The 23,720-nt window shown below is 38.4% G+C and overlaps 2 protein-coding genes across 2 annotated transcripts; both read right to left on the bottom strand.

Annotated features, from left to right (window-relative positions):
• Positions 1 to 4,571: 4,571 nt before the first annotated feature.
• LOC126595201 (uncharacterized) lies at positions 4,572 to 5,577 on the bottom strand. The gene is made up of 3 exons (XM_050261579.1): positions 5,379 to 5,577; positions 5,111 to 5,243; positions 4,572 to 4,890 (listed from the first exon to the last, which is right to left on the bottom strand). The coding sequence occupies exons 1-3, from the start codon at positions 5,575 to 5,577 to the stop codon at positions 4,572 to 4,574; spliced, it is 651 nt and encodes a 216-aa protein (XP_050117536.1).
• A 4,903-nt stretch (positions 5,578 to 10,480) lies between these two features.
• On the bottom strand, positions 10,481 to 11,830 carry LOC126595200 (stemmadenine O-acetyltransferase-like). The gene has a single exon (XM_050261578.1). The coding sequence runs from the start codon at positions 11,828 to 11,830 to the stop codon at positions 10,481 to 10,483; it is 1,350 nt and encodes a 449-aa protein (XP_050117535.1).
• Between the last annotated feature and the right edge of the window lie 11,890 nt (positions 11,831 to 23,720).

Below are 23,720 nucleotides of genomic sequence, written 5' to 3'. Positions count from 1 at the left end.
TCTCTGTTGGAGATGCTTTTAGAAAACATAGGAAAAGAGGAAAGGGGAGGGAAGAAGAGGTACGAGGGTTGAGGGTGGGGGGCTGCAAGAAATGTGAGAAAGGAGTACAGAAACATAGAGGATAAATGGGTGGGAGGAGAGGCTAGGAGAGGGAGGGGGATGGCTGCCACCAGTTCTAAGCCTAAGCAAGGGAGCGGCAGCTGTGAAATTCCTAGATCTAGGGTTTTGCAAAGGAGGTTGAAGGTTGGGTAGACACAAAGGTCAACCATTTCAATAATTAGTTACGACATGGAAAGAACCATCTCGGTACCGTACGTTCTACAACAAAATTCCTTGTCCAACGGAAGTTCTCCAAAACCCAAACAACAAAATATTTGTTATAAAAATGTAAAAGTTATAGAGAGATAACCTTTATTCGGGACAGGAACGAAGTAGTTGCAAAGTATTATACCAACACAAGCTGTTGCAGAGGAAGTAATGTATATTATTACTATTAGATATTTTTCTCTTCCTTTTCTCTCTGCTTTGTTGAACATTCGTAAAGCTCTATTTATAGAGCATCACCATGGAAACAAACAAAAACACTGTTAAACATATGACATGTTCACTGTATGCATGTGGGCATACATATTATACTATTTACAACACTCCCCCTTGGATGCCCACATATCAACATCAGTTGCCTCATTAAAACCTTGCTTGGAAAAACCCTGTGGGAAAAAAAACATAGCGAAGGAAAAAGAGTACAACTTTATCCGGATGGTGTTGAGCATGCTTATGTTGCCTCGTTAAAACCTTGATAGGAAAAACCCAGTGGGAAAAATCCTAAGCGAAGGAAAAAGAGTACAACATGCATGTATCATGGATGCTCCCCCTGAATTGGATCTCCCCCTGATTCTGCATTCTTCAAATTTGTAAGCCGACGTAATCCGATTCCCTGCATCAGCTTCTGAAATATGCACTTTGGTAGAGATTTGGTGAACAAGTCTGCTAAATTTTCATTGGAACGGATTTGTCTGACTTCAATAACTTTAGCCTTCTGAAGCTCATGTGCACTGAAAAATCTTGGAGATATGTGTTTAGTCTTATCACCTTTGATAAATCCTTCCTTCATCTGGGTGACACAGGCTGCATTATCTTCATGGATGACAGTTGGAGTGTCTGTCTTTGAAGGTAGACCACATGAATTCCGGATGTGATGGATCATTGATCTTAACCAAGAACATTCACGACTTGCTTCATGTAGAGCAATTATTTCCGAATGATTGGAAGATGTTGCAACTAGCGTTTGCTTCGTTGATCGCCATGAAATTGCAGTATCTCCATTAGTGAACACATATCCATTTTGTGAGCGGGCTTTATACGGATCAGAGAGAAAACCAGCATCTACGTATCCAACAAGGATTTGTTCATTTGTGGGCTTGTCTGAGTAGAAGAGACCCATATCTGTTGTCCCACGAAGGTATCGTAGAACATCTTTGAATCCCTTCCAATGACGAATTGTTGGAGCAGAGCTGTACCTGGCTAACAAGTTAACTGAAAAAGCTATCTCTGGTCTAGTACATTGTGCTAAATACAATAAAGCACCTATTACGTTCAAATATGGTACTTTTGGACCAAGGACCAGTTCATCATCTTCCTTTGGACGGAATGGATCTTTCTTAATGTCTAAAGAACGAACGACCATTGGGGTGTTAAGTGGATAAGCCTTGTCCATGCCAAATCGCTTCAGTATTTTTTCAATGTAAGTTGATTGATGGACCAAAATTCCACTAACACAATGCTCGATCTGCAGGCCTAGACAATATTTGGTTTTCCCAAGGTCTTTCATTTCAAATTCGCTTTTCAAATATTCAGCAGTTTTATGGAGCTCTTCAGGAGTCCCAACTAAGTTCATATCATCAACATATACTGCCACTATAGTAAATCCAGAGTTGGATTTCTTAATGAACACACAAGGGCAGATGACATTGTTGATATATCCTTCTTTAATCAAATACTCACTGAGACGATTATACCACATTCGCCCAGATTGTTTCAGCCCATATAGTGATCGCCTTAATTTGATTGAGAACATACCCCGTGGTTTGTTTGTTGCTTCAGGCAACTTAAGTCCTTCTGGGACTTTCATATATATGTCAGTATCTAATTCTCCATATAGATACGCGATGATGACATCCATAAGTCGCATGTCAAGTTTTTCTGAAATCACCAAACTTATTAAGTAATGGAACGTAATTGTGTCCATTACAGGAGAGTATGTCTCCTTATAATCAATTCCAGGTCTTTGTGAAAAGCCTTGTGCAACGAGTCGTGCTTTGTATCTAGCAATCTCGTTTTTTCATTGCGTTTCCTTGTAAATACCCATTTGTAACCTACGGGGTTTACATCAGTTGGGGTTTGGACTACTGGTCCAAAAACACTTCGCCTTTCCAAGGAATTTAATTCTGCCTGGATTGCATCTTTCCACTTAGGCCAATCTTGTCTCTGTTTGCATTCATCAACAAAGCGGGGCTCAATATCATCACTTAATATGATTTCAGTGGCTACTGCGAATGCAAACATATCGTCAATGATTATTTCATTCCGATCCCACAATTCATTAGTACATGCATAATTTATGGAGATTTCTTTGCTTTCATGTACTTCTGTCTCTTCAGGGCCATTTTCTTCTTCTAGAAGTCCAGAGTCATGAATTGTGGATTTGTCATTTACTCTCTCTTCCTGAATGATTTCATTTGGATTCAGTTGTGCCCTCGTCTTTCTCTTCTGAGGGGCTGAATCTTTTGAACTTGGTGGTCTACCACGCTTCAGGCGTGCACCAGATGAATCATTCGCTGCCACTTTATTTTGTCCAACAGGGACATCAATTCTGGCAGGTGCATTTGCAGTTGGTATATGCGATTTTGTCACTTTCATAGCGTCATTAAATGCATTTGGCATTTGATTGGCAATGCTTTGAAGATGAACGATCCTTTTCACTTCATTTTCACATTGAAGGGTTCGAGGATCAAAATGAGACAAGGTGGGAACAACCCATGTCAGCTCTTTCCGTTCTTCTGGAACGGTCTTTTCTCCCCCTAATGATGGGAAGAATGTCTCATCAAAATGTCAATCAGCAAAACGAGCTGTAAACATATCACCTGTCAAGGGTTCCAAATATCTAATAATAGATGGTGAATCAAAACCCACATAAATTCCCAGTCTACGCTGAGGTCCCATTTTAGTGCGTTGCGGGGGTGCAATAGGCACATAAACAGCACAACCAAAAACTTGTAAATGTGAAATGTTTGGCTGATGTCCAAACACGAGTTGTATTGAGAAGTATTGGTGGTTGGCTATAGGTCTCAATCGAACCAATGATGCAGCATGTAGAATGGCATGTCCCCATGCAGAAACTGGCAATTTGGTTTTCATAATCAGAGTGCGGGCTATTAACTGAAGCCGCTTGATCAATGCTTCTGCTAAACCATTTTGAGTATGGACATGAGGAACAGGGTGTTCAACATCAATGCCCAATGTCATGCAGTAATCATCAAAGGTTTGAGACGTAAATTCACAAGCGTTATCAAGTCGGATTGATTTAATGGGATAATCTGGGAATTGTGCTCGTAACTTAGTTATCTGAGCAAGAAGTCTCGCAAAAGCTACATTCCGAGTAGACAAGAGACAAACATGTGACCATTTGGTGGATGCATCAACCAAAACCATAAAATATCGAAATGGTCCACAAGATGGTTGAATAGGTCCACAGATATCCCCTTGAATTCTTTGTAGAAATGATGGGGATTCAGCATCAACCTTTAGTTGTGATGGTCTAATTACCAACTTCCCTTGAGAACAAGCCTTGCAAGGGTTATCATTTGAGATAGCAATGTTTCTGCTCAATAATGGATGTCCATTAGAGTTGGTAATGATCCTACGCATCATGGTGGATCCTGGATGACCCAGACGGTCATGCCAAAACATGTAAACCTTTGAATCAATGAACTTCTGGTTCATGATAGTATATGATTCAACTGTCCTTATGTATGTATAATATAATCCACTCGAAAAACCACGCAACTTCTCCAATATACGCTTCTGGGTATCATTGGAGGTAATGCATAGATACTCCACATTTTTTGCACTTTTCGTTTCAATGTGGTATCCATTTAGACGTATGTCTTTGAAACTCAACAAATTTCGAGTAGATCGAGTAGCATACAATGCATTTTGTATGGACAATATTGTTTCATTTGGTAACATAATCTGGGCTTTCCCTGAGCCTTCAATCACATCTGAAGGTCCTGATATTGTTGTTACCCCTATTTTTGTAAGCATTAAGCTTGAGAAATACTTTCGATCACGAAGTATTGTATGTGTGGTTGCACTGTCTGCAAGACAAATATCTCCACCATTTCTCATGTTCTGAGAATAACCACAGTTTTTATCCATGCTTTCTGAGTAAATGGAATCACAGTTAACAAACAATTTATAACAGGAAATTTACATGCCATTTTTATTGAATTTGAAAAACTAGTTTTAGACAACAAGTTCAGCATAATAAAAGTACATCAAACATAAACGATTTAGTCGGACCGATATACTTCATTCCCCCTTTCCATAATGAAGTCTGAAACATCTAGGTGAGTTGCGTCAAATTGCCCTGATAAATCAAACACTGGATCAGGTATATCCATTGGTTTAGCCTGGTCGAGAAAATTGGTCTTGACACCCTTCTTCTTGAGGGAGGCTTGATACAACTCCACCAGATGTTTTGGGGTACGACAAGTTCGCACCCAATGCCCATTGCCACCATACCTATGGCAGGCTCCTTCAGAGTTCCTCGGGCCAGAATTATGCCTCTGAACCTGGTTGTGAAACTGACCACCATGGTTCTTGCCTTTCCTATTCCATCGACCTCATTTGTGGCCACGTCCTTGTTTATGATAATTACCACCAGAGGATGTGGCGTTCACTTCGAGGGAAGCAGCATTTTTCTTCTGGGAATGGTGCAGATCCAGTAGGTCGGGAATTATGGTTTTTCATCAGGAGCTCATTGTTCTGTTCAGCTACCAGGAGTACAGATATCAGCTGGTTGTATTCAGTGTAGCCTCGCGCTCTATACTGCTGCTGCAGGAGCACGTTATTGGCATGAAATGTGTTGTAAGTCTTTTCCAGCAATATTTCATCAGTAATGGTATCCCCACAGAGCTTCATCTGAGAGGTAATCCTGAACAACGCAGAATTGTACTCCGCCACTGATTTGAAATCCTGAATTCTCAGGTGAGACCACTCATAGCGAGCTTTTGGAAGAATCACCGTTGTCTGGTGATTGTATCTGCTTCGCAAGGCCTCCCAGAGAGCTAACGGATCTTCAACCGTTAAGTACTCACTCTTTAGTGCCTCATCAAGATGGCGGCGAATAAAGATCATAGCCTTCGCCCGATTTTGAGAAGATGAGCTGCTTTCTTCTCTGATGGTATCTCCAAGATTCCCTGCTTCCAGATGGATCTTGGTATCAAGTACCCAAGTAAGGTAATTCTTCCCGGTAATGTCCAGGGCAGCATATTCAAGCTTACCCAAGTTCGTCATTTTCTTTTCTGAAAGAAAATGAGATGTGTAAGAACTTGCAGTAATATGTATTCCTAGAAAAATGAGATATGTAAGAACTTGCAGTAATATGTGATGTTAGAACTTTTGGTTCTTACAAATTTTTCATTTTGATCTTCAGGCCAAAATGATAAGCACTCGAAACTTCTGGCTCGAGATTTTCAGGGTGAATGAGAAGGGCGATTGTACCACACCATTCTCATTGAAAGAATGTAACATGGAATGGGCGATTAGTCCGCACCACTCAAGTAGCAAGAAAATTGAAATACGCAGAGCAGGGTGGGCGATTATACTGCACCACCTAAAATTGCAATGAAATTAAACAACAGGTAAATTTAAATTTGGAGAACAAGGAGGGCGATTATACCGCACCACCTAAAATTGCAATGAAATTAAATAACAGGTAAATTTAAATTTGGAGAACAAGGAGGGCGATTATACCGCACCACCTAAAATTGCAATGAAATTAAACAACATGTAAATTTAAATTTGAAGAGCAAGGAGGGCGATTATTCCGCTCCACCTGAAATTTGCAGTAAAATTAAATCTGCAGTCCAAGATAGGCGATGATACTGCACCATCTTGGATCGCAGTAAGATGAAATTTGCAGTTCAAGATGGGCGATTGTACCGCACCATCTTGGATTGCAGTAAAATCAATATAAATACTATGTTAGTAATCAATATCCAAACCAAACAAGTAATCAAAGATGTATGTAACCGCTAGTTGGAGAACTACGAGCAGGCATGGAGCAAATAGTTCGTCGCGAGGATATACCGCGCAGTTGAGGCAGATGAAGAAGATGAACAGGAAAAACCTTAGAGGAAACAATTTTTTTTTTTTTTCGTTCGGCGGAGAGAAATGAGATAATAATTTCCTTTATTGTTTAGTGAATGTAAATGAGACATGGTTATACTTAGAGACTCGTGCTGATAACGTGTTATAAAAATGTAAAAGTTATAGAGAGATAACCTTTATTCGGGACAGGAACGAAGTAGTTGCAAAGTATTATACCAACACAAGCTGTTGCAGAGGAAGTAATGTATATTATTACTATTAGATATTTTTCTCTTCCTTTTCTCTCTGCTTTGTTGAACATTCGTAAAGCTCTATTTATAGAGCATCACCATGGAAACAAACAAAAACACTGTTAAACATATGACATGTTCACTGTATGCATGTGGGCATACATATTATACTATTTACAACAATATTATTATTATTGTTAGGATTGTGAAGAAAACTCTAGTCTCTAGACGGTAAAACCTCAGGCATTAGTAAACAAATAGTTCAAAACTAATATGTGGTAAGACGTACGGTAACGAAAGCAACAGCCCAGAAATGGTAGAAAACTAATATAATTACAAGTTAATTACTCAGATATGATCATGCAATCATTCCAGTCTTTCATGTTATAATAGTGTCACTTATGGCGCGTTTACGTAAGGGTAATCGGAATCAAGAAATGGAATTGAATTCCGATTACGGTATACTCCGGTGTTTACTAAATCTGGAGGAATCAAAATTTAGTGGGTCCCACACAAATTTTGGAATCCAATTCCAATATTTGGCTGATTTGGATTCCTAAGATAAAGGAGGTATTTGGATTCCGGATGGCTTGGGGAATCAGAATGCTAACTTTTTTCCCTTTATGCCCTCACCTACTTTCATTATTTCCAAGATTATCCTTTTAACCCTAGAGTATTATTTCCCTTTTCACGCTACCATATCTAACGTTCTGGAACGGTTAGTTGATTAATTCAGTCGACCTAGAGTAAATTCAATCGATCTAAAGTAACTCTGTAAATACATGCATAATCATTTTGTTACTCAATGCAGAATCAGTTTGTTACTTCATGCAGAATCAGTTTGTTACTCAATGCAGAATCAATTTGTTACTTCATGCAGAATCAGTTTGTTACTTCATGCAGAATCAGTTTGTTACTCAATGCAGAATCAGTTTGTTACTATTATATACTATATCAAATTTTATTAAAAAAAAGTATATAAAATATTTGATTTGGGACAAGGGCATTTTAGTAATCATACTGGTTTATATTCCGATTCTGCTGAATTAGTAAACAGCTTTATGGAATTGTATTCCGATTCCAGACAGTTTTAGTAAACAATTTCAACAAGAATCTGATTCTGATTCCATCTCATTTCAACTCTTCCTCAATCAAATTCCTCCTCAATCCGATTCTTCTCAATTTGATTACGGATTAGTAAACGTGCCATTAGTACTACGGTCTAGTAGTATTCCTCTTCACTTGTAAGTGAGAGGTCATAAGTTCAATTCTCGTCAAAGGCGAATTTTAACCACATTATTGCTAGCTCATTGTGAGACTAAGCCTACCATCTCTCCTTTAATGTAAATAATATCATTTGTTTAAAAAAAAAAAACTAATAATAAAGAGTTCAGTAAAAGTCTTTGCATATACATATCAACAATTAAAAAGATTATCTATAGCTAGATGGCATACTTGTTGAACGTTATATAGATTACATTATCTACATGACACATTTAATCAGAACGACAATTGGGCCAGCTGTAGAATAATTTGTCAAAGGATTTATATGACATTGTTAATTACAATAATAAAATAAATTCAGTTTCAGTTTTATTGTTCTATTTTGGCCCAGGGAATTGTTATTGATACTCCTAAATTTCATTTTGCACTTCAAACTTTCTATAATTGGAAAGAAAAATACACTTGTGAAGAATGTAGAGTGAGATTTTTGGAGTGCTAATAACAATTTACCTGACTAAAACCCTAAAACACTCTCATATAAGAAAATATGTTATTTTTGACAGATGGATGATGATTTTGAATTAGGCTTGTAAAGGTAGTTTAGATAGTAAATTTGAATGCAAAAGGATACTAATAGTTTAATTAAAAATAATATGAGAAAAAGGAGTAAACAGAGTGTGTATTATGAAGTTATATGTCAACAATACTAATAAACCGATCGATCGGTAAAATATCAAAAGGAAATGCCTAGATCAACAGTGAGCTCTTGGGGGTGTGATGTATTTCACAAGGAGTATGTAAGCAGTTTCGTTCTTCTAGACTTCATAGTTTAAAGAAATTGTGGTTATCTACCGTTCAATCTTAATCCAACAATAAAAAATTATTGAACCTTTGTTATTGTATTTTCTCATCTATTGTTAAATTAAGAGCAAACGGTGAATAATTACAATTTTTTGGAACCACATAGTCTAAGAAAAAGAGACTCTATATTCAGTAGGGAGAGCATGCTCTTGGTTAGAACATATTACTGAGCTCGTCCCCATTTGAACCCTGCTGATTGTTTTTTCCTTTTCTGCACGTCTTTTCTTTGTTGATTAATTTTTTTTAATACCCATCCAGTTATTGTCGCTGAGTCGGAGCATGAGACAACGTACCTACCTATCAAGATATTAGTGCCCCAAGCCGTCGCAATCATCCAACTCTGAGACTGAGACCCATATAGTGCCTTCACACATGTCGTTACCTATTATCTGCGTATTTGTCAATATTTCCAGCTCCTTTTTTCTCTATTAACGAATACAACACATTGATTTTTCTATGACAATTTTTATGTGTATCATTGAGGAATAGAAAGTCGTATGCAGGACTCCATTAAATCGTAAAGTTTATCTTATCGACACAAAAAAAAATATGCTCCTAAATTTTTCTATTTAATTTAGAAAACAACAATAGGTGGCAAATGTTGGTTAGAAGGAAAAATTAATAATAAAATTCAACGAAAGATAATGTTTTCCCCATACATACATAATATCTGCATCTTTTATTGGGAATCCACATATCTCACCCTTACAAATAATGCATTTGCATCGTATAACTTTCATAATTGAAACAATTTAATTTCTTAATCTTCATTTCAATCATCCATACATAAAATTTTATTCAAATTGTAGATCATTGAGCCATTCAAGTATATCAAATAAATGAACAGTTCATCATAAATATGTTACTTTAATTATTCACACCGTCAATTTGTTCTTTTTAATTAATTAGTACTTTTTTATGTTATTTGGCATATTATAGGACTTCGAAAGTGAAGCACTTGTATATAAACTAAATGATCTACAAACGTATCTATATGTATGTACGTATGTATATAGAGGATCTAGGCCCCAAGTTGAGGATCTATAGATGTAGTTAATTTTAATTTTAATTTTTTTAAAAAGGGGAACAACGAGTGGTAAGTTACAGTTATCCACCCATTTTGGGTCCGAAGAGACTATGGTGAATTTCACCTTGTGGCCACATATGTAGTTAATTAAGTAATTACCTTTTTTATGAGATTAATTTCTAATAAAAAATTTAGTTTAGTTCAATAAATAATTGCGTATTTTGAAATAAGAAAACACAATTTTGTCCAGTTATTAATTTCAACTTGGGAAAGAAACAAAACTATCTTCTTATTATAGCATCGAAAGATCTTATTAATGAGGGTATAATGCTAGAACAAGACAACTGTAATGACAGAAATTTTTTCTTCCAATTTATTCGACGACATTAATCATGAACAAACTTGTCACGCAACATGATAAAAAAAATAGATATACATAAACATCTTTACATGTTGCAACTTAATTTTACACACAGATATTAACAAAAGGATAATGGTAAGAGAGACTATTTACTTGAACTGTGTTTTGTAGATCATACAATATGGCGGTTGATGGTTAAACTTCTTCTTTAAATCATTAAAGAAATAGAATTCAACCATCAAACGCTACATTCTATGTTGATAAATATGGTCTAAAAACATAATATCTCTATTATTTTTTTTAATGAAATAGAACGCAGAGAAATTACTGTAAAGTAACAAATTAAATGCATACAAACATCAATCCATGCTAGTAAACCAGTTTTCACCCTGAATTCTTCGAACTCAGGTTGGGTGAAACATACTTGAGAACCTCCTCATCAGTTTCAAATTTTTCCATGTCTTCCTCCTTCAAGTTAATCCAAGCCTCCACACCGTCGCCACTTGTTGTGTCAAATAAGCTCACTAAATTCTTAAATGTAAAACTCGCGGACCCGGCATAAACTGGCTTCCCCCACCCAAAATCAGCATCGTAAATTGGAAACCTACACAAGCTGGTGAAGCTAAACGACACCACCTCTCCACGTTTCACCTGTGAGCTCCGCTCTTTCAAGAAACTCAAGAACCCCTCCCCCTCTTGCAGTTTCTTTATGTACTCTCTGTCAACTTGTTTAAGAGCCTCTCTGACGTGGCTCACTACAGAATATAGAGAAGGGTTAGATGATGATCCTTCTTTCGGTTCCAACTGTATGGGTGGGACGGAGATTGTTGTTCGGGTCACATTCCCGAATGTATACTCCGGAAGCGGTGGGTCCATTCTCGTGCGCAGGTTTACCGCATGAGACACGGTATACATTGCTGGGACATCGTCAGCGCTGTTGTTTTGTTGTTGGCTGGTGCAGGCCGCGATGTATCGTCTCCATATGAAAGACGATAAGGCCTCCACACGTGTAGGCCGCCTCGCTTGTTCGTTTTCGACGTCTGTAGATTGGGCTCGGAGAGCGGAAACCGCGGGAGCGTCGAACACAAAGCGCTTAGTGGAAATGTTGTGCTTGATGATCCCGCTCCTATGTTGGTAGGACCCGGACAAGTCCTGTTGGGGGAAGTACTTGTCGGAAACGAACTCGGGGGCGTGTACGTAGTCGGGCTCCCCGCGAGTAGTGGCGGCGAGACTGTTGAGGAACGTGAAATATGACAGGGCGTCTCCGACCTTGTGCGACATGCCCATTCCGATGCTCATGCCTCCGCATGCAAAGAACGTAACTTGTAGGCATATGGGGAGTTCGCTAGCAGCGTCGAGCGCACACGGTATGAACTTGTTGAAGTCGCTAGGGTTAGGGTTTTGGATGATGTCGATGATGTTGGAGTTGGCTTTGGCTTCCACGTAGTAGGCACCCTCGTCGTTGCAATCGACGTACTGGGTGCCTCTGACTCGCCCGGCTAACGGGTAGAACTTGGTCAGGGTTTCCGATAAGGCGGTTTTGATTTTCGTGCAGCGTTCCGTGGGGTCTTCGGTGGTGTGAGGATCCTTAGGGAAGAAAAGGACCATGGGCATGAATATTGGGGGTTGGATTTGGTCGAGAAAGGAGAGGTTATGGCGGCGGAGGTGGTCTGGGGTTGGAGATGAGGGTTTGATGGTCTCTGTTGAGACAACCTCCACTTCCAATTTAGTCATGGTGGATTGGTGTTGCAAGCTAGCTAGCTAAGCAGTGTGAAACTATTGAAGTGTTCGGTGACAAAATAGACGAGGGATCTTATGGATACGGACAATTGCCAACACAGTTTTTATAGAGAGTTTAAGGGGTGGAAAACCCTTCGAAAGTCAAACAGAACTCAATGGGATATTGCTAGCTTGTACAAAGATTACTATATGTGATCGTGAAATGTTTGTCAATTGCTATTATATTTTAAAAATATAATACGCTAACAAATTTTGAAAATGTCTTTATGGTAGTTGGAGTATTCTCTTTTTTTTTTTTTTGGAAACATGTTGGAGTATTCTTTTTATTACGAGAGCTGGACCTAAATTTCACATCTACAAATTGATCTACTTTCAACGTACCAATTATTGACTTGTCGAATATTTTAAGGAATGAGGACTTGTGAACACGAATAACAGTACTACTAGTTAAGCAATTGGTTCACAATAACTTGGCCTGAATCTAGATACTTGGATTTAGTTTTGAACAATATAAGAAAATTGGAGAGTAATGCTGTTTACTCTAATCCAAGGTTTAAGAATCAAGGCTATAGGAATTAGGTTTGGCAAGTTTAGATCTTTAGGTTTGATTTTGGAGGGTTTAGGTTTCATGTTGCCCACTCTTTTCTTTGTATCATTTTTGTTTTATGAGGGTGTTGATCCTAAAAACTACCAAGTCTACATGACACGCAGACCGAGTAATCTATGAGCTAACTACATTCTTCGGCGAATGCAAGGCGTGCCAACTCGATGGCCGAGCTCGGCCGATGAGTAAATGTGTTAACGTTGCGTTGGGTGCGCGGCTGACTTCGTCTTGCGATTGCGACCGAGGAAGGAACACGTCTCGGCCTCTTGGGTTCTCGAACCTGAAGACAAGGCTACTATTCTTACGAAGTTCACAAATCGTCGTCGTCGAATTCGGTCACAGTGATGGTATTCGTCAGAGTAAACTCACGTCGAATCGACACCAAAGTATAAGGGCACAAATACTCAAAGCAGATATAAGTCTTAACAGTAAACGTGGTTCGGCCGTCGAAATGCCGAACTCTAAATCTCATTTGAGAGTATCCAATCATAAAATAACTCGGTGTGCAATGTGCCGAGCCCAATAAACTGTAACACCTCACTTCGCCAAGAAGGCTGATGAGATAACCTCGACCAATAAGGATTCGAAAACCCTTCTCGACCGAGACTTTGATAGATAACCAGTCACCCTCGACGCAGTGCTGTTTATGCCAACTGAAGATGCTGCGAGATTGGCTGATTCTACGGCGACAATGATGTTTATGCCAACTAAAGATATCACCGGTTGCCTTCACAATGCTGTTTATCCAAACTGAAGGTATGTCAGCGAAAAGAGAAAAGAAAAAATCTCAAGGCTGTTGAGGGAATTTGCGCAGGGCAGTTGTGTGTTGACTTGGAGGGAACTTTTCAACGTTGCATTGAGCCTTGTATTTATAGTATTCATATTTTCTGCGCAGCAAGGTTTGACAATATTTGTAAAGTCCAACTGCAACTCAAACTTGTGAAAAGAAATTTGATCCATATCAGAAGGCTATCCTTCAGACTGCCGTGCCTTCTCAAACAAATCAAAAGCCTATCAAGACTTATCACATCATCTGACCAAATAGTGATAACCACTATTATATATATATATATATATAGTAGGCCTACATGTCTATGCGGCTATGCCGTGCGTACAAAAGTCTCCCAAATATCTATTATATATATAGTAGATATTTGAGAGACTTTCGCACGCATGGCATCTCATCATCCCATTACATCCGCGTGGAGCAATTCTACAAGGATGTAATGGGATGATCAATATGATGAGATGCCGTGCGTGCGAAAGTCTCTCAAATATCTACTATATATATATATATATATATATATATATATATATATATATATATATATATATATATAGTAGGCCTGCATGTCTATGCGGCTATGCCATGCGTACGAAAGTCTCCTAAATATCTATTATATATATATAATAGTGGTTATCACTATTTGGTCAGATGATGTGATAAGTCTTGATAGGCTTTTGATTTGTTTGAGAAGGCACGGCAGTCTGAAGGATAGCCCTCTGATATGGATTAAATTTCTTTTCACAAGTTTGAGTTACAGTTGGACTTGACAAATATTGTCAGACCTTGCCGAGCTGAAAATATGAATACTATAAATACAAGGCTCGACGCAACGTTGCAAAGCTCCCTCCAATTCAACACACAACTGCCCTGCGCAAATTCTCTCAACAACTTTGAGATTTTTTCTTTTCTCTTTTCACTGATATACCTTCAGTTTGGATAAACAGCACTGTGAATGCAACCGGTGATATCTTCAATTGGCATAAACAATATTGTCACCGTAGAATCAGCCGATCTCGTAGCATCTTCAGTTGGCATAAACAGCACTGCGTCGAGGGTGACAAGTTATCTATCCAAGTCTCAGTTGAGAAAGGTTTCCGAATCCTTATTGGTTGAGGTCATCTCATTAGCCTTCTCGACGAAGTGAGGTGTTACAGTTTATTAGGCTCAGCACATTGCATGCCAAGTTATTTTATGATTGGATACTCTCAAGTGGGATTTAGAGTTCGGCATTTCGACGGCCGAACAACATTTACTATTAAGACTTATATCCACTTTGAGTATTTGTGCCCTTACACTTTGGTGTTGATTCGGCGTGAGTTTACTCTGACGAATACCATCACTGTAATCGAATCCGACGACGACGATTTGTGAACTTCGTAAGAATAGTAGCCTTGTCTTCAGGTTCGAGAACCCAAGAGGCCGAGACGTGTTCCTTCCTCGATCGCAATCTCAAGATGAAGTCAGCCGTGCACCAAACGCAACGTCAACACATTTACTCATCGGCCGAGCTCGACCGTCGAGTTGGCACGCCTCGCATTCAGCCGAATGACGTAGTTAACTTATAGATTACTCGGCATGTGTGCCACGTAGGCTTGGTAGTTTTTAGGGTCAAAATTTTGGCACGCCTAGTGGGACCCAGTGCTAATACTACGAAGTTCATATGATATATCAAGATTCCAATCTGGCTCAACGTAGCCGATTGTACGAGCTCCTAGAGGAATTGAAAAAACACAATGAGGAATGTAAAAGATCTTTGGAAGTGGAAAAAGTTCTTCGTGGCCATAGAGAGATGCAAAAGTCATTTGCTTATATGTTGAGAATAAAAGCTCATGTTCCCCTGCAAGAGCAATGGGTAAACAAAGACATGGCTCGATTTAATGCCTGGCTAGATGAAGAACGTTTTCCTTACGTTTCTGACTACATATCAATTCCATTTGAAAAATGGTTAAGTCCAAAAGCCGAGGGGCAAGTTTTCATTCCGGCCACAATCAAAATTCGGCCTCAGGAAATTGCTAAGACGACCGAAGAAACACCTAGGCCACCTGTTGTCTCAGTCGAGACTGAAAGTGTGGTAGGCCTAGAAGAAAACGTTCAAATTTTTTAGTCACAAATCAACTTGGAAAATGATTCGTCAGAGGAGTGTTCCAATGACGAACAAGACCGATACACAACTTCAGACCATAAAACCACATCAATTGATATGGTAATTGGAGACATGGTCTTAGACGCCGAGACTACGCCAATTGACATGATTATTGGTGATAAAGCTGATATGGGAAAATCCCGTTCGGCTAAGTTGTTCGAGTTAAAAGTCGAAATCGGCGAAATTATTATGCACGGGGGGGCATACTAATTGTTCAACACATTCGGTGGCCGATGTTAAAAAAATCTTTTGTCAAGCCGAGCATATTTGGAGATGATTTTTTATTCGGTTCAATGCAAAATTTTATTGGCTGTGTTGATATACAAAGATCTCGGCTTGGAATAAAACATCGTTGGCCTCATCCTCTTTATTAGTTCGGCCACCTTTGTTTTCTTTTATTAAGAACAGGAATAAATTATTTTCTTAATCATCTGCCTAATTAAGCCGATACTTAAGAAAATAAATGGGGAGACAAGATGGTGCGGATTTAAAAAATAAAAAAAAAGGCTAGGCCGAGGGCGAGAGAATCAGGATGACGATATGGTGACATCCGAGGCTGAGAGAATCAGGAAGATGATATGGTGGCCCTGTAAGCATTGGCAGATTCAAGGTCAGAAAAACAAATTATACATACTTTATGCACACTGTCTCTCAGCTTTTCATCTTGATGTCTGCACGTCATGGATATATATATAAGTATTAGGATTCGAGAGGTCCAGCCAAACTGAAGACAGAATAGGTGCATGGTAGCTGTATATCTATACATTTATATGCAATCACATGATAGAGACAAGTCATTGGGATTTATATATATGTATATATATATATATATACATGGCCGAGAAACAAGCTGCCAAGTAAGATTTTTTTATTTCTCGGTCTTTTACCCCCAACTCTTCTCGACCTATATCATACATGCCGAGCTCGACGAACTGGTACTCGGCAAGTTCTTTATATATATATATATATATATATATAGGCCAACTGCATGGCTGCAAATCACATTAGACAATCATGCTACTTTTATAGATATGTATATATCCGTAGGCCGAGCTCCAAGAACTGTTTTTATCGACCTCGACCCCAGTTATTCTCCTTCTCGACCTTTTGGCAAAGTTGCCGAGCGTGGTATGAAGTTGTGACAGTCGAGGAAGGCTGCAGCATTAGCAGAACATACATGTTATTGCCGAGGAACAAAGTTTCTTTTTCGGCGATACGATGGGATTTTGTTGGTCACGTACAATTAATTTCCTTAACCATTCAGCTTACAAGCCGAAGCTCAAGGAAACTGGGGGGCAATGTTTGGACCAGATTTTACACCATCGGCCCAAGCAATCGAGGCCGTTAAGAGAGCTAGCTCCTAACCATTGGATGAAAAATGAAGATAGTTTTGTTATTATGATCGTTATCGTAATAATTATCTTTCAATATGATTCATTTTCTTTATACGACGGAATAAGTGGGATTCTCATTACCTCTAATGAAGGCAACAACAACAGAGTTCGAATTAATTGAGGTTATGTGATTCTATCTTGCATACAGAACCGCGTGGAGCAATTCTACAAGGATATAATGGGATGATCAGTATGATGAGATGCCGTGCGTGTGAAAGTCTCTCAAATATCTACTATATTATTATATATATATATATATATAGTAGGCCTGCATGTCAATGCGGCTATGCCGTGCGTACGAAAGTCTCCCAAATATATATATATATATATATATATATATATATAATAGTGGTTATCACTATTTGGTCAGATGATGTGATAAGTCTTGATAGGCTTTTGATTTGTTTGAGAAGGCATTGCAGTCTGAAGGATATCCCTCTGATATGGATTAAATTTCTTTTCACAAGTTTGAGTTGCAGTTGGACTTTACAAATATTGGCAGACATTGCCGAGTTGAAAATATGAATACTATAAATACAAGGCTCGGTGCAATGTTGAAAAGCTCCCTCTAATTCAACACACAACTGCCCAAGAAGCCGAGACGTGTTCCTTCCTCGGTTGCAATCGCAAGACGAAGTCAGCCGCGCACCCAACGCAACGTCAACACATTTACTCATCGACCGAGCTCGGCCGTCGAGTTGGCACGCCCCACATTCAGCCGAATGACGTAGTTAGCTCATATATTACTCGGCTTGCGTGCCACGTAGGCTTAATGATTCAAAAACCCTTCTCGACCGAGATTTGGATAGATAACCAGTCGCCCTCGACGCAGTACTGTTTATGCCAACTGAAGATGCTGCGAGATCGGTTGATTCTACAGCGACAGTGTTGTCTATGCCAACTGAAGATATCACCGGTTGCCTTCACAGTGCTGTTTATCCAAACTGAAGGTATGTCAGCGAAAAGAGAAAAGAAAAAATCTCAAGGTTGTTGAGGGAATTTGTGCAGGGCAGTTATGTGTTGAATTGGAGAGAGCTTTTCAACGTTGCACCGAGCCTTGTATTTATAGTATTCATATTTTCTGCTCGGCAATGTCTGACAATATTTGTAAAGTCCAACTGCAACTCAAACTTGTGAAAAGAAATTTGATCCATATCAGAAGGCTATCCTTCAGACTGCCATGCCTTCTCAAACAAATCAAAAGCCTATCAAGACTTATCACATCATCTGACCAAATAGTGATAACCACTATTATATATATATATATATATATATATATATAGTAGATATTTGAGAGACTTTCGCACGCACGGCATCTCATCATACTGATCATCCCATTACATCCTTGTAGAATTGCTCCATGCGGTTCTGTATGCAAGATAGAATCACATAACCTCAATTAATTCGAACTCTGTTGTTGTTGCCTTCATTGGAGGTAATGAGAATCCCACTTATCCCGTCGTATAAAGAAAATGAATCATATTGAAAGAGAATTATTACGATAACGATCATAATAACAAAACTATCTTCATTTTTCATCCAACGGTTAGGAGCTAGCTCTCTCAACGGCCTCGATTGCTTGGGCCGATGGTGTAAAATCGGGTCCAAACAGAGGGATAAGATTTAAGTTTTTCCGACTAGATGTAATTATTTTTGTAATTAATAAAATTTCTTTCTTATCGCCTGAAATTAAAAAAAAAATCTAAGAAATTAGGAAGTGCATTAAGTATTTGAGTAAAAAAAGTCACGTCCCATACGATTGGAATTCCTTGAAAAAAAAATAGGATTGGAATTTGACCTCTTATAATTACGCGATTGCGTGCTTACTGTTACTAGGGCTTCATGCTGGTGAGTGCATTTTTGCTCACCATCATTTATGTGATATATGCTTATCATTTTATTTATCACTGATAGATGAGTTTGAATTTTGAGATTTGTACTTATCCACTATACGAATCTCGAAATTCAAATTCATCTAACGATGATAAATAGGGTGACAAGCATACACTATACTAAATGGTGATGAGCAAAAATGCTCCCCATACTAGTGGGGATTTCTCTCTCTCACAATAAAGGCGATGGTAATTTATTAGTTTTCATAACTTACTGTATTTCTTAATTATAATATTAAAAACCACCTTGTGAGGACTATTTCTGCGTTTGAGATTATAGCCTCCGTTTTTATGTTTGCTGATGAAGTTTATGAGGTACGTGTTGAGACTCTTGCGTGGCAATGTACTTGGAACGTGATGAGGAGTTCGAGTAAAAAGGTTTTGGCCACTCATAGGAGTAATTAACTTTTCAGTTCAAGCAGGTGACATAATTATTTTACTTAAATTATACTTGATTTCGTATAGAAGTGACAAATGTCAATTATGACGTCCATCCTTATTATAAAACATGAAATTATGTATCACATCACTTGTATTTCTAATATCCATAAAAAAAAAAATTCCCACACATATTTTCATAAATAGTTAATATAATTACTTGATTTGTAAACTTGAATGTTTTCGTTTATGTCTAAATAGAATTCAATTTGACTACCAACTGTACTAGTAAATTCGGAAGATACTCACCAAACTCTCCGAACCCATTTTATAAAATCAATCAAAAGTGGACTTTTTTGGAAAGTGGAGTGCACGGAAGAAGGTGACTAAATTAAGCAATATGATTTACAAGGAAAAAGAAGTTCAAGTGGTTTCGTGATCTTGCATAAAAGTAAACGAGTTTATCAGTTAGAACAATTCAACTGATGGTTGACCAGTTTAGTTTCTGCATTAGTGTTATCTAATGAAACCCTGCATTTTACTAGAGTAAAGAAGAGATTTTTCAGTGTGATCGTCACACAAGGTGATACATCATATGTCTTTATATAAATGATGGTTAGGTATGCTAAAAGGTTAATAATTTAAAAATTAAAATTTTTCACCACTTGCATAAAAACACGTGGTTACCATCCGTGTTCCCGTCACAACTAAAATTTCTCCGCGTAAAGGTCACATGTTTATAAAAAGGACTTAGGAGAATATTTCTTAGCCGGTGATTAATAATACCAATTAATTAAGTACCAATTTTGTGAACAACGAGGTGGTCATGTTCAAGGGCAACTTGGTGCACCTTGCCTTGAAAAACATCACCATCTTACTCTTGTTGTCTTGCATATAAAATGATCACGTACTCATAAAGTTTGTAAACGCTTCCACCTACTTGCATGATGTGGATACATATATATACAGTTGTATACATCAATATCTGCAATGGCTGAAGTTAATTAAAGGTTAATTAATTAATGTTTAGGCAGCCAAACAAATTAAGTTGGTTATTGATTAATTCAATAAGAAATGGTCTTAACGAGTTCAAACATTTGGCTACTCAAAAATAAATAAGAGTTCTTACTCAAAACTTGTCGTGTCCAATTCATAAAACTTCATGATTTTGATTGGAATTTTTTGTAGTTAAATTAATAGGTTTAAGAAAAATTGTACGAAGTTATAGGTAAAGTCTGTGTCCCATCATTCTTCTATTTGACAAAAAAAGAAACAAAGAAACTATGAAAATATTGGTTTTTAAAAGTCGTATCTCCAATTTCTGACGAAAGAGAGAAATCAAACTGAGTGAGCATCATTTGTACTTGCAAATAACAGTCAACCGGTTTTTCCTTTTGCCAACGAGGATCGTCTTCTCTTTATAAGGATTTTGAGAATCCTCAAATTATGTTGGTTTATCGTATATCTTGCGATCAGTTTTCGTCAGATACTGTTCATATTTAATTTTAAATAAAAATATTTAAAATAATTTATAACCTCATGGTGTACGATGAATATACATGATTTGAGAATCCTCATGATCCTCACAAAAAAGATCCTCATTCTCCCTTTGCAATCTTCCTGCCCTTCCACATTACGTAGCTTTAAAAGCTACATAGTGTTGGAGAATTTCGAAGTAACATAGGGATATCTTTGAATATTCCCGTTAATAAAGTTGTAATCCTAAAAGAATAAGGAATTAACCTTTCATGCTACTATAAATAAAGACATAATGGGGTGATACAACACATACCTCACAATTAAATATCTCTCTTTTCTCTCTTATTGCCGCCGGCCCTCTCTCTATTCCCTTAGAATAGTTCAATTAAATAGGTCTACAACACGTTATTAGCACGCTCTTGTCTGAAGCTAAGGAATTGAAGGATTGTATGAGGAGGCTCTCTTCTACAAAATTCAAAGGTTTTTATTTGTTTTATGCTAATCAGGTACGCTTAAAATAAAGGAAGATATTTGAAACGTCCACAAAGATGAAAACATTCCTCATGATGCATAAACCCTATGTTTATATTTTCCTTCCGATATATATATATATGTGTGTGTGTGTGTGTGTGTGTGTGTGTGTGTGTGTGTGTGTGTTTCATGCATTACGCAATTATATTGCTATGTGAAATTTGTGAGTCAAAGCATATAAATAAATTAGAAGCAATTTAGGGTTTTTTCAAACCTTAGAAAAGTCAGAAAAAAAATATATATATATATATAGAGGAAGCCTTTAAGGGAAGGAATCCCCATTTTTCAAAAAAAAAAATGGGGATATCATCTTGACCGTTAGATTTGGCTTTAATGAAATCATGTGGTTGAGATTCTGTGGCTTGTGATTTAATCTCAACCACAGAATTTCATTAAAGCCAAATCTAATGATTAAGAAGGTGTCCCCATGTTTTTTGAAAAATGGGGATCCCTTCCCTTAATACACACACACACACACACACACACACACACACACCACTGCCGAACCACCGTTGGCCTGAAGCTCAGCTGCGTGGAGCACATCATGGCATGACGTCGTTTTGACACGTTTGAACCACACGGCAGCAGCCTTTGGGCTTTGCTACGCTGACCCAGACACCCCAGGCCTTCGGCCTAATAAGCTTAACGGGCCTGAAGTCTCTTAGCCCAACCAAGAAAGCCTGCAGCTTTCTTAGCCCGTTGTCTCGCGAGTCCACCACTGGGCTTACTTTCCCATGATTTGGCATGCCCGCAGCAGCCTATAGTTCACTAGTTTCACCTCAGTCTTCGGCCCACTTGCCCGCATCCTTTGTTGCTGGCCTTAGCTTGCCCCAACCCGAACCCAGCTTTCGGCTGGGCTTCCCGGACCAACCCACGGCCAACTTTTTGCTAGGCCTGCACCAATGTCCAATTTCTTGCCTTAAAGCCAGCAGCCTTGGCTGCTAGGCTCCCCAGACCACACGGCCCCGAGGCCTAAAGCCCTCATGTGACTCAATCAGCCTACAACTGATGCCAATTTTTGGTATCCCCACATTATAAAATCATGTCCAAATATTTATTTGGGGTACTTTGGTTTACGCTAATTAATTATCACTTGGTTTTTCACCAACTGAAGCTAATATGACCCGTTTGTCATTATTTTGCTTCCACGATCGACCTCGTTTTGTCCCGATCTATTGAATTAATTAAAAGTGACATGTAATCGATTAATATGATAATTAATCCAAAATTATTGACCTGAAAATCACTTTTGGACATTAACGATTCAATAATTTATTTTTATACTTTGAACCATTGACATCCTTTCGTAGTCCCGAAGCTCTCACACTTGAGTTCCCGAAGCAACTTAAATCCACTACACTTAAATCAGTATATTGCATTATGTGTTCTTGCAGGAACCTCTCCTTTATGAACTAATCATTCATAAAAACTAATTGAACCTATAGTTTCATATTTAGTGCCTTTGAAACCCGAAGTTTTCATTCAAAACATACCACATGAAACCTGTAGCTTTCATGCATAAATTAATCCAATATATGTCTATAGAACCCGAATGTTCTACAATGTATGTCTATGGATTACCATATGACTAAATACATTTTGTTGTACCTCTGTTTTAGGGACATGTCGAACTTAAACAAACTCGATTTCACTGCTTTGGAAGTATCTAGAAGAAACTACCTGAAGTGGGTTCAAGATGTGAAGCTCCATCTTATTGCAAAGGGTATTAAAGCCGTCATCGAGGCACCCATCGACGAAAAACCCATTGACGAAGCTTAAAAAGCTACTGCAATGATCTTCATTCGAAGACACATCCATGATGCACTGCAGACTGAGTACCTCACTGAGGAGGACTTATGCACCCTTTGGCTTTACTCTGGCATACCGTTTCGATCACCAGAAATACATTTGCTTGCCTAAAACAAGACACGACTAGCAACATCTACGCTTCCAAGACTTTAAGTCCGTTAATGAATACAACTCTAAAGTTTGTAGAATCTGATCACTACTTAAGTTCTGTAAAGTGGACTTAACCAATCAGATCTCCTGGAAAAGACATATTCGACCTTCCATGCCACCAATATTATCCTGCAGCAACAATATAAGGTACAGAAGTTCACCAAATTTTTGGATTTGATCTCTGTTTTACTTCCCGCTGAAAAGCAGAACCAGCTTTTGATGAAAAATCATCAAACTTGACCCACTGGCTCGAACGTCGCGCCTGAAGCACATGAGACCAATTCTAGAAGCCACAAACGACATAAAAATTTTCGTTACCATGGCAATGGGCGACAAGCCCAACCACGGGCCTAAGGTCAACTGAATCAAGGCCCACCCAAAAGAGGAAATTTGACCCAAAAGCACCAACCCCTTGCCCTTAAGGCCCCAAACTTCAAGAACAAGGGAAAAGCTACCGTTCGATCGGCTTCCACTGAAATGGACATGTGCTACCGCTGTGGGTTAAATGATCATTGGCCACTTGTATACCGAGCTACCCTCAAAGTTATTGCCAAGTATCATTCCCATCGTTAGTCTAACTTTGTGAATGTGGATCATCCCAAAGATGCTACTACATCCATGGAGATATCAGATTTTCAGTAAGCATCAACTCATATGGACGAATAAATTTTAGACATGTTTTGGGTGTTTTACCCTTAGTGGCTGAACCCACTAGGA

The sequence above is a fragment of the Malus sylvestris genome, chromosome 13 (assembly GCF_916048215.2).
Source record: "Malus sylvestris chromosome 13, drMalSylv7.2, whole genome shotgun sequence".
In the NCBI taxonomy this organism is placed as follows: Eukaryota; Viridiplantae; Streptophyta; class Magnoliopsida; order Rosales; family Rosaceae; genus Malus; species Malus sylvestris.
Note: the sequence above shows the minus strand (reverse complement) of the source record. Positions and strands in the feature narration are given on the sequence as shown.